General features: G+C 32.7%; 2 protein-coding genes across 12 annotated transcripts in view; both read right to left on the minus strand.

Moving 5' to 3' along the window:
• The window catches only part of Nca (neurocalcin homolog), a 263,690-nt gene that overhangs the window by 20,409 nt on the left and 230,524 nt on the right, over positions 1-12,757 (minus strand). The window lies entirely within an intron of this gene.
• LOC143433347 (neuronal calcium sensor 2) overlaps positions 4,438-12,757 on the minus strand; it is a 238,126-nt gene continuing 229,806 nt past the window's right edge. For 6 of the 11 annotated variants that reach the window (XM_076910663.1, XM_076910662.1, XM_076910656.1 and 3 more), the window contains one exon: positions 4,438-4,934. In XM_076910663.1, the coding sequence (XP_076766778.1) occupies positions 4,758-4,934 (177 nt within the window). In that variant the 3' untranslated portion in view covers positions 4,438-4,757. The remainder of the gene's footprint in view (positions 4,935-12,757) is intronic. The other 5 variants (XM_076910661.1, XM_076910658.1, XM_076910660.1 and 2 more) reach the window with 1 other exon arrangement.

The raw sequence follows: 12,757 nt of genomic DNA on the forward strand, positions 1-12,757 counted from the left end.
TTTCTCAGCAGTTGACCGGTATGTTTTAAATGTCCATGTTGGTGTTAAATTATTCAAACCAATTTAAAGGGACAACATCGTTACCATTCTCATTTTCCCACTTGTTAAACACGAAGTTCCTTAATCTTCGTCGAATAATGAATTTCAATTTTCAAACATAGTCCCCTATTTCTCTACTGTAAGAAACGTTGTGTCTGATGCATGTTACACAATAACGCTAATTATTTCTCGCAGAAACGTTATATTGCACGTATATACATTGCTTGCTTGAGCGTCGCGAAATCTGCCTGCGTGAATGCAGTGAATTTACATCTGTCATTTCCTTAAGTCGATATTACCGAGTTGAGCATTTTGTTATACTGCACACATTTCAATTCTATGAACGCTCTATTAGCATGCGAATTGGAGAGAAATAAGGGCCAGCGATTCGTAAAACATCTACTTTTTGATTAGGTACCATGAATTGGTCCTTGAGTCAGGACCTCTAAACCGGCAGACTTGTATACAGGATGGACCACCTAAGACTAGAGTTAAAATATTATACGAAAAATCAAATTATAAAATTACAAGATTTTGTGTACTCCTTGGAACATTTTAATTGAACCGACAAAAATCATATTCATATGAAGAAAAAGAAATCGTGTAAGATATGAATAGAGTGTCCCATGATATATATCCGAGCATAACTTCAATTGTACAGATTTAGTACACAAAAATAAGAATAAAAATTTTTGTAAATATGTACTATTGAGTATGTTTTCTTTTCCAAGTTATAACAATGCTTGCATGGCTTTAGTTATTTACTGCGAGCAATTCGGCAATCGGTTTCCGAATAAACGTATCAATTATGAAGGTGCCAATCATCTGGCTACCATGATTACCGGACTTAAATTCTGCAGTTATTAAATGTACGTATATGTATTATGTTTTAAGTCGACACAAAGCAATGGATTATATTTAATACATTGTCAGCATGTCGAAGACTTAGCGAAATTGAACAATATAAGTTATTAAACAACTTCAAATGGAATGTACGTTTATATCAATTTTTATTCTTATTTTTAGGTAACGTGTCAATCATTAAAATTCAACTGAAACAGTAAGGATCACCTGTATGTAACTATTTTGCATATTTATGAAAACGTTCAAATGATTGATTTAATAATTATTTCATAATATATTTAATTATTTCATAATATTGTCATTAATAAGTTTCAATATTTGTATGTTATTATCAAGACATTATTAGCAAATGGCTTGAGCAAAACAGTGCTCATGTGCCACACTTTGCAAAAAATGTATGTAAAGCGTTGTGTGCACGAGTACGACAATTTATATACCATTTAAACAACATGTACATTATCTATAATGTAATGATTTAAAAACATTCTATCATATTTTGCCTACCTGAAAATGTAATAGTATTAGACAAAGTGTTGACTTATTAATTGAGATTAGATTCTGCTTGGATTCTTTTTTTCGATATTGGACCTAACTTCATCTCAATCTAACCTAATCCAACATAAAAAATATACAGAATATTGATATATTAATTTGGATTAGGTTCGAATTAAATTTTTCATTCGATACTGTTTTGGCATAAAATCGAATTTTTATGCTGACAATTAAAAGAATAACTATTTTCTGCGTTTTAACAATGAACAATTATGTTATTGCGTCGGATAAAGCAGAACCCAGTTAATGCTCTATTTATTTGCCAATTAAACAGTGTATACACTGCGTCAGCGGCATACAACACATATAATGTATACATATGCAATATATGTAATAATATAATAGTAATGTGCACATAAAGTACATGTTTTTTCAAGCTTCACTGAATGAATGTTGGTAATGTATATGTTGCCTAAAAAGTATATATACATACTGTCGAAATTGTATTTTACCGTTTACAAATAATATTTGAAATAAAATAGATATTTTTGTAGAGCCACGTGTAATGTAAATATTACACAGTTTCTTTAGCCGCGTATTAATATGAAATGTTAGAAATCAAGACGTGATTCGTGTTTGTAGTAAAGGTGCCATCTAAACGAGTTATTAATGACACAAGAAAAAAGAAATATTGAAAAATTTAATACGAAAAATAAATATTTTTTTAAAATAAATTTTGTCAGATATTTTCTGTATTATTATCAATAACGTACGTTTAAAGTTCCAGTCTTAGGTATCCTGTATGTTAATAACGACAAATAATGCAGTGCAATAATAAAAATAAATTCAAATATGCTTAGGCAGGCATACGATGCAATGATTAAATCCTTAAAAGTGTAAGGTATTTCCAATAGAAAGAGAGAGAAATTATAAGGAATGACTCGATGTTTCAAAAGAACATGACACTCAAGGCAAACAAAATTACAATTCAAATATTGTCTCTTTAATTGTAAATTTGTATAGAGGCGATTAAGTTGCATCTGACTTGGATGTATACATATATCGTCATTAGTAGAAAATAATATTTTATGTGCTGTCATATTGTGAAAAATTCTCGCGTGCAAGCTATTGCAAATTTTGTGATTTAACGATAAGCTCAATTCTCTGTTACTTCCTAAAAAAAATGTATATTTTTAAATTCACAAAAATATGTTAAAGTCTATTTAATGAGATTCAGGATAGTGGTCAATGCTTTTCTCTCTTCATCGCATAAGCTTATTTAAGTAACGATCGTAATTAAAAATCAATACGTACATCAATTATCCACAATGGGGCTCGCGCATCTCTCACAAGAGCAAGCAAGGCAAAAGAACAATATCCTGTGACCAGTGATCGAAAGCCGACTGTCGGTAGAGATGAATTATCCTATGATGAAAATCAAATTTATAGTATTTTCTATAGTATATTTATGAAAACATGACCAGTCGATACATTAGATCTCGTTACTGAAAATGAATCTAAACACATCTTCGTCTTAATTATTTCCTATTAAATATGAATCGATAACAGTTATAACATGAAAATAGAGGTAATGGAAGGATGAGCGTGCTTAGATTCGTTTTCATTGATTGAGATGTTCATACAGTAATTCAATTATAGAATGATTCATCTTCTTCGTTAAAGATTAAGTTAGATTCGGGTAAAAAGATTACTTTTGTAATATTATATATTAGAGTAAAATGTGAGTGCTTCTCAAATATATTATTCGTAATAACAGGTGTGTTGTAATGTGTGTGTGTGTGTGATAGAGAAAAAAAAAGAGAAAAAGGAACGCTGAATGGTAGAAATAAAGAATTTTTCTCGTACAGAAAGTGAAGACACACTTAAACTCATTAGAACTTGTGAGAGATTGTACGCGTTGGTTTCTATCTAGTGGCGAGTGTTGGAAACCCGCCTTAATAGAGTATTAGTATTTTCTCTCAGTGTTAGATAATTTATGATCGTAAGTGTTTTCGAGTATGTTATACGAAGTTGTTTGCTTAATTTGACAATTACAGTGCGAATGAATGCTTCTTTCTAATAGACTTGTAATATTTAATACGTGCGAAGCACTTTTGAAGCGTATAAATTTTTGTTGGAAAAGACATTAATTTTAAACATTTGAAAATTTGATAAATCAGATTTTAAGATTTTTTAATGAATTTTATGAATTAAAATGTAATTTACCTATGATTCTCAATTTACAGAGTGTTGCAATATTGAAACATTAATTGTAAATGTCACAAAATTTGTTACAATTTATAATGGACAAATGTTTGGTATTCGCTCACTTGTTGATCGATATTTAATTGCAATTTTGTTTCCCTTCTATGATTCATCTTATTTTAAAATATAGAATCACTCTTTAAATTTCACCTATTTTTTTTTTATTGCTAAACATACTCTATGAAATATAATTATAGTTCACACCTTTATGAAATACGACGTACCTTTTTGGATCGTGTACTATGTAAAGTATATCGTGCAATATAAAACTGCAGTCCTCGATCGAAAATGTCCTACTTATTTAACAGTATCTCCTTGCAATTCGTTGTGTTGCCATCAGTCACCAAACGTCCTAGCACTTTGTCGTCGTTGTTCGAATTTGAAGGGAGAGCAACTGTTTGACTGTTCGATCCCGATACGTTACCAAGTCCTGACAAATTACTTCTAACGATCAATGTTCACCTTAATTCCAAGGTACTTAAATCATGGTAACATCTGTTAAACGTCTCGATGGAAGTTGATCGAAACCTTTACATTATATTTAACAATATGGTCGTAGTTCTAAAAACGTTAGAACAGCTACAGTCATACCGTATCTGCCGATGTTGTCCTTTTCAGAGTCTAGTAGAGTGTTTATTAAGAAGAGTTTAATATTTCCTTTTATATTTACTACTATCTTGCAAGTAGTGAACGTGTGCGTACAAATTACTTCGTTCCACGATACTTAAACTCGTTCCCTTAAAAAAGTAATCCGTTGACGAATCCTCCAGAAATCATGCGATTCGGTAACTGAACGCGAGAAATGAGGGCATAGAAAAATGAACGATTTTAATAATTGTTACCACCGATCGCGAATGGGTAATTGTAAGCGTTCTGTCGGGTTCTCGTACAAAACCATTGCAAGAACTGTTATCTTGTGTTCGCGCGTGTCCATGTACTTGTTGTGCGTGTATACATGCGTGTGCGTGCGTCCGTATGAAAAACATAAATGTATCTGAAGTTGTTTTCATCGTTGTTGCTCGGTCGGTTGGTATTTTACGAATGTTTCTTGACATTAGCTTATTATTGATGATCGATCCCAAACCAGGACACGGGAATTAAGGGGCTAGCATTTTCGACAGTTCCTCGTCTTGCAGGCAACCTTTCAAAAATTCTTCTTCGGTTAGTTGACCGTCATTATTTTCGTCCATTCTGGCAAAGATGTTCTTCGCTCTTTCTTCCGCACTATCCGCTGGTCTGTTGCTCGAGCAAGCTCCGAGCATGTCGTATATTGCCTACAATCAGAAAATGTGATCTGATAGAGATGTCCTACACACACATGTGTTTTATATAATCCAGTACTGATGGTGTGTGCGTGCTATTTTAATGAACGATTTCTTTTGCTAAATATTTTTTAAACATTTCATTGAATGGTTGACGAAAGTCACTATTTTATGCTCCACGTTCGGCTATTAAGACCGAACAATAAGTGTCCTAATCTTTCTAAATGTTTGACGCAATAGTTTCGATTTTCAACTATTTATACCGCGTCCTACGACGTTTTAAAAAAGTGCCTAGTTTTGGAAAGATTAGATTTTTGTCAATTATATGCATAAACTTATCTCTTATGTTTAAAATTCGTAAAGATCATTTGTATCACAGTGAGCATCGGAAATAAAGAATGCAGTGTCGACAAAACAAAACAAAAGTCACAGCAAACGAGACAGATGCGGAAGAATAAAGAATATTTAAAGATTTATAATACTATAAGTATTTATTACTGTCGAGGAACTTACTTTCTAATGATATTAGATAAGTTCATCCCTCAATTACTTAAAAATTGTATTTATATTTACCCTTATGCAAAATAATAAATTATTTCCGTTAAACGAATCTAACAATTCTTTTTTTGTACATTTTCATATGTTGAAATTTAAAAAATATAATACAATACAATTTGTTCTCTGATAATAAAATTTTGTTGCTCTAGAATTTTTTTTTTAGCAAAACGACCACTTCTCTACTACTTTACTAGTTTAGTCCCCACTTTTTCTAAATTATACATTAAACAACTATATATAGTGTGTATATAAAGTATAAATAACTTTTCTTCTGGTTCGTATTCGAAGCCATTACAAATGGCCATAAATATGGCAGTATAGATAGAAGAGAGGATCTCATAAAAAAATTGTTATGTGCGTTTGAATATGCCGCGACCGAAGCAAATACCGTAACGGCAAGTAGGAAGCTACGGTCTTCCGTCGCAATAAAAAACGTAATAGAGGTTAGAACACCGGGACTGGTAGGTGGAAAACCAAGTATGTCAGTCGACACAGGTGTCGATATTACATTGTAAAAATAGGACACGTGCCAGCCGTATTCCGACATGTGTATGCTGCGAGAATAACGGTTGACCTGCGAGCCGTAGGTGATGTTAAAATTGACACCCCCTATTTATTTCTATTAAATTTGCAAATAAGAAAGAACCGATAGGGAACAGCAGAACAACCAATAGGTTTTTCGATCGGAGCAGATGAAATTTTAAAACGTATTTTTAACAACAATAATATAGTAATTATATTCCTGATTCTTATAGGACATATATTAAGAGTAGGATGATAAAGTACACCGTTACAGTATGAAACATGTTTGCGCACACTGGTGTTCCGCAAGTATTCATCAAAGTATTCCACAAAAAATTATGAAATTGACGTTGGAGAACAACGAAAGACTATTTGATTTTGTGTGTTTGACACAATTCGAAATAATTTTTAAAAGAAATTATTACTGGAAACCCAAATTTACTCTAGTCTTCCTTAAGAGTGTTAGAATTTAAAAAATTGTAAAATGTTCTGTTCCGACCGACGGAATAATAAAACGTGGGGTTTTCGAATACCTCGTTTATCACACGTTTATGATGAAAAGGTTATTTTTGAGATTAAGACGCTTTTAAGTAATTTCGTAAACTTTCGCGACCTCCGACACAATGGTTTTTAGAATGTTTAATTTCGATGTTCTCAATAGCCATCGCGTGTTGTAAACGAGATATTTTTTAAGGGTCAGTCCATGTGCACGCAGCGGGACATCGAACCGTGCACACAGCGGGACCAGACCGAATTCTTGACCTTTGCGAAATTTACAGAACATCACCGAGGGATTTGAAAAGTTCCACGTCTGTGCAGGTATCTTCCCACTCGAAGGGGGACACTGATTGGTAATTTGTATTGTTTCGACAAATACCAACAGTGTCCACCTCCTGCACAATCAGTCAGTTATACGTATAATACAGAGAGTAAGTTTACAAAGGGATAAGGAAGAAGCTTAAGTTACAATTAATTTAGCTATTCCAGATCATAAACTTTAGTAAATGACAAATATTAGTGTACATATAGTCGTACACGATAATACCTATAGACGCATGACAGTGAAAACTGTACACTTTAGAAAGGATATAGAATTCTATGTACATATGTTAATAAATTCGAATATTTTGTAAACTAACTCCTTGTCATACCACTTAACTTGACAAAATTTTGGCCCAAGCGATGCTCACAAATGTTCGTAGAAGAAGCCAAAGCGGCGAAGTCGAAGAACTCAACTCGCGACATTTATATTTGACCCGATATTCATGTTTGGTTCGAAATTTTTATCACGAGTCAGACTCGTCAAAGTATGGTAAGAGATTAACTACAAAGAAAAATAAAAAAATGTGTATAATAGTGTACGATCCGCCATATTGTATATGTATATGGCTTTGTTCCACTACCACTCGCCATCTTTGAAACAACTCTTACTCTCCCAGAATTTTCTTTTTAAATTTTCTTTTTAAGCGATAAACTGGTCCAGCTGGTTTTTACAAACTTTCGGAAAATTGAAGTTTTTTGTATTGAGAGATTTTTGCAGATATTGAAATAAGTGAAAATCCCAAGGTGCAATTTTACTCTGCTAATGTTTACTGGGTTTGCAAACGAATGTGAGGTTCGGCGTTCTAATCAGATATAACACCCTGTCGTTAGCCAATTCCGGAACTATTTCATCGATTGTTTCCTTAAATCAACCTAAATATAGGGACACAATTTCACGCGTTTCTTGCCCGTTATGAGATGTTAAATTTGCGCAAATAGTGTCGCCAAATTTGGGAACACACTTAGAACACTCTTTACAGAACGCACTACAAAGCGCTATTCAAAGGGTGCTCTTCATTGCGAATCTGATGCTCTTTATTATAAATTATTGCGTTCCCCATCTGAGAAGCTGATTATAACTAAGCTTTATTGTTAGAGGAACAAAACTGGGAACTTTCTTTCAAAGGTGATGGCACTGAAAGACGAATGCAAACGGTTTGATTGTTCAGCATAGAGAATACATGGAGTTCTGGGAGATTAACGTCATTCTGCTGATGAGGTTCGTGAAATCAAGGATAAGAGGTTTTGAAGATTTCGTGGATTTTGGTGTCGTAATTCGTTTCATTGTTGGAAAGAAGAATTCTACTGGAAGCAGATTAAAACTGGTTTGTTTCAGAAATCTGCTGTCAGACTAGACATTCTGTGAGTAAGGTGTCCCTTTGGTATGGTTCATACAATCGCAGAGTAGTAGGATAAATAGTAGAGTAAAGTGGTTGTCATTTAAGGTCATTGTGCTTATGTTCTACGCCCACGTGTCAGCCATAGTTCGGGATTTGCAAACTTGGGTTTTCAAGCATACAGGGGGGATAGTATGGATCATTTGCCGCCAGGAATGTCACAATAATGAGGAGTAAAAGTATCCCTTATTTTGGATAGAGGTACCATAAAATCATACGAGCTTTCATACTCTCCCCATAACACTAAAACGGCTACCGTAGAGTTTTAGTCAGTAGGAGCATTATCTTGAAGTTGGTTCAAGATTCCGTATCGTACACCTTTATTGTTGAGAAACACATATATTGGTATTATGCGCATCCACATCAACCCGCTGTTGCATGCTACAGCTAATATTGGTGAGTGAATATCTGACTCTACGACCCTTTACCTATCGTTGGTAAGTAGATAGAAATAAAAGCTCTGCAGCTGATGTATCATAACGATATAAAATAGAAGATGTCGCTTGTTCACATCTTAGCGCAGTAGGCAAGTAGAAGAAGAGTCACATATAACTGGCAAAGTATTAGTTATTCTGCGAGTTGTTCCTCATTTATTTTAAATTTTTTGTCGTAGAAAATTATAAATATAACTGATAAATTGAAGAAAAGTTTGTCTAAATGTTGATTTTTACAATATAAGAACCTTCAAAAGGGAAGAAGCGTTCCCTTTCTAAATAATTGTTCTAATTTTTTAATCAAATACCAGAGCCACAGCCGTATCGATTAATGCATTAAAAATACGGATTTCATTTAAGAAAATAAAGTTATCCTTTGTATCTTATTAACACTTCCAATTTCATGGCGAAGAGATATTACGTTACACAAAGAAGGGGCTCTCAAGTCGATAATGCAGGTATCGATCCTATCACGGTCGGTAATTACGGACCCTTTTTATTAAAGACTTTATTTTTTATCATTAATTACCATTAATGTATTACGTCAATAATATCGCACCTGTACTATTTCGAACATCCTTCGAAGTACCCTTGTACTATAACGTACCTTTGACATACTACATCGTATACCATTGAACGTCTACTGAATTACTATGAAACTGCTATTAAATTGCTATTGTATCACGTTGAATGTTCATTAAATCATTATCATGCTTCTTGAACATCCATTAAATCGCTATTTTATGTTGCACATCTGCGTCGAATATCAAATGGACCATTACTGTAAGGCGAGGAGATCGTTAGTGGTGACTTGATACCTTCATATTGTACGGTATTTTGCTTCAAAATCAATTTCGATTTTGCATAAAGCACTATTAAGAATATAAATTCGAAGGATATGAATCGTCCCATTTATGTTACAGCGCGTTGTAATTGCACCACCCTTTTCAAGCAATATTCCCAATTTATTGATCGGCATCGTAATGTAAACAACGCGTGTCATCGGTATACGATTTAATTTATAATAAGACTTGCTTTATGGAGTTCCTTAGTAATCGATAGCCGTTCGACGCTTTTCGCCATGTTTGTAGTAAACGGAAATGATCCCTTAGTTCGTTGGGATCGTATCAATAAGTGGCATGAAATTTAAATAGTTATCATTTATTACTATGACTGTTCAATTCATTATATTTCCTTTTCCTTTATTGTGTAATATGAAAGGCAATAATTAGACAAATAGATAATTGATGTAAGCAGCCCTCTTGTAACACGGTGTAAAAATTGCAAAATCTCTCCTACAACACAGTATTTAGAATTTTTAGTAAAATTGGTAGTATATAAATAATGTTTAGTAAAATTTAGTAATGTTGGGTAATTTTTGCATATAGCACAAATTTTGTTTTGATTGAAATAAACAGATACTCCACTAATTTATACTACTTTTAGGTTTTACTTAACACATTTTCGACAGATCGTGAAACGTATTAACCCTTTTATAGGAAGGTTAACTGTACTTGTATCTCTTCCTATCCTAATATGGAACTTTGAGAAATTATGAATGGGTCGTGAATAATATATCAGCACGTGAATATCGTACATAAACATTTCATCATGAAATGTCTCAGGATACAATAGAAACAACGCTCAAAACTGATTCTTGAACCGATTTATAGCTACTTTGTCCATTGAAGATATTTCTATCTCGATTCTGATAATGAGACGTTAATAAAAACAATAGCTATTTAGAAAACGCGTAAAGCTGTTTTGTTTTCGCAGTAGTATTAGTATTACCTGTGAATAAGCTGATTTAATACATTAAATTCGATGTATGCTATATTCATTTGTCTGTTTGATCGCTGTATGGCAGTTTGTTGACGGTTCATACCTATTGCTATCATCTGCGCGCTCTACAATTCCTGATTCTCTTTCTTTAATAACTCATTAACAAAACCAAAATGGAAATTTTCGCAAAAGGAAAGTGTTGCTTTTCATCTGTTCATCCATGATTATACATGAAATTGTGTAACTTAATTCATCTATTTCATTTCGTTCTCTTACAACGGAAAAAACGTTAAATTTTTAAAGTAATAAATCTGTATTCCTTTTTAGACAGCCAAAGCCTTTTATAACCCTTTTTTTTTAAGAAAACGATTTTATAGACTATAACAGTTATCAGGTGTTGTAGTAATGTTCGTTAAGAGCTTAGTTATAGTGGAAAAGCCTTGTTCTACAATTGTCAAGCTTGACAATTAAGTAATTCAAGTCAGCTCAATTACAGCTAACTTGGTTTAATGTCCTCAGTTTTTCATCCCTATACCGATGATTACTACGAGCTATTGACAACATGGATGGTAAGTGTTTAATTAGCGTATTCCGTTCCGCAGTTGTCGAAGCTTGGCAAACACAAAGCATACAAAATGATTCCCGCAATTTGCTGTACAATGGCGTGTCACGTATCCTAATTACAGGTTTACCTGCCTGTGTAACATTACGTTCTCCTCTTCAATATTTATTTGGGCAATTGGGTCAGACAAATATCATCTGAATTTTTTTCCCTTTTTGTGAAACTCTGAATGTTTTCGAAAAATATAAAGTACACTCACTAGTGCAACTAAATCGACTCAACCTTCAAGTACGTATGTAAAGTGAATTTTTTCAAAAATGATGCAGCCAATGAACGGAAAACATTAGTTTTTAATGATCAGGTATTTAGCTTTAAATTGATACCAACATCATTTTTTAAATTATGTAACCTGAATTCTAATGAACAAAAAAAGCTAAAATATTCTTTAAGCTGAGGAGGAGGGGGGGGGGGGGCGAGTGGCAACGACGTCGAGTATCCAAATTTAATGAATTAAATAATTCTTCGATGTTAAATTTAAATTTTTCGTTTTAATTGAATAAAAACATCGTTTCCAAAGAAAAGACAGCATATTTTAACTTTTTCTTGTTCATTGGAATTCAGGTCACATAATTTTTTAAAAATAGTCGAAAAATAGTCGACTTTTTTTACGATGTTGGTATCAATTTAGAGCTGAATACCTGATAATTCGAAACTAGTATGTTTTTCGCCCGTTAAGTGTGACAATTTTTGAAAAAATTTACTTTGTGTGCGTATCTGGAGGTTGAGTCGATTTAGTTGCTCGTAAGTGTAGGAGCAAAGAATTTTATTTACTATTTTTATCGACTATGTAATTACGCAAGAATTCCATTAAAATGATTATTATTATATTTAGTAAAATTTCACCCAACTAATGCTGGCGATCAACGGATTAATTCAGTTATCTGCATGAATAAACAATATCGCTTGTGAATATTGGAAATAACTTAAGTGTTCATTATTGTAATCCACTATGCAAACCAGTTCTCTTCCGTTCAGTTAAAAAGCAATGTTTGTAGTTCATATCGTCTTAACGTGCAATCGGACTTATGATTTGATAGATTCGTTTCGAATTGCGGTGTTGTAGTATGATTGGTTTCCCGTAGATTGGGCGTTCGTTGAGATTTTTATATTATCGTAACAAAATATATTAAACACTTTAACTTTCCATATTGAACAATTGTATACCATGTACTTTGCAATACCATATCTTCTATAAGAAATAAAAAATTGATCGTTCCCTTCATGGTTTAAAATTCTACCATCTTAGCATTCTAATAATTATTTCATGTATTAATACTGTAATAAAAACTGAAAATTAAAATTGTTCAGAAGTGAGAAACCATTTACGGCGAAAAGATGAGATTTTTTTAGAAAATATACTTATTTGTTTGAATTACAGTAAATTAGGCTTGTTCGATTAGTGAGGAATTCAATTATAATTCACTATCCGCAAATACATACACGAATTTTTTATATACAGTGATATTTAAATGCTGGTAGAATATGTTTACATATAGAATTACCATCTAATTTTCGATCACTAATAAGTTAAAACAGTTAAGATATTAAAAATGTGCTTTTTGTTTAGAAAGTCTTTTAATTTTTTAAATGAAACCATGTATTTTTTAATGCATTCATCAACGGAGCTCATTATTATTTACACGGGTTATGATTTTTGTTTTGCACGGTTATGATTTTTTCTTTCTTTTCTAAATTAAG

This window comes from Xylocopa sonorina, chromosome 2 (genome assembly GCF_050948175.1).
Source record: "Xylocopa sonorina isolate GNS202 chromosome 2, iyXylSono1_principal, whole genome shotgun sequence".
Lineage (NCBI taxonomy): Eukaryota > Metazoa > Arthropoda > Insecta > Hymenoptera > Apidae > Xylocopa > Xylocopa sonorina.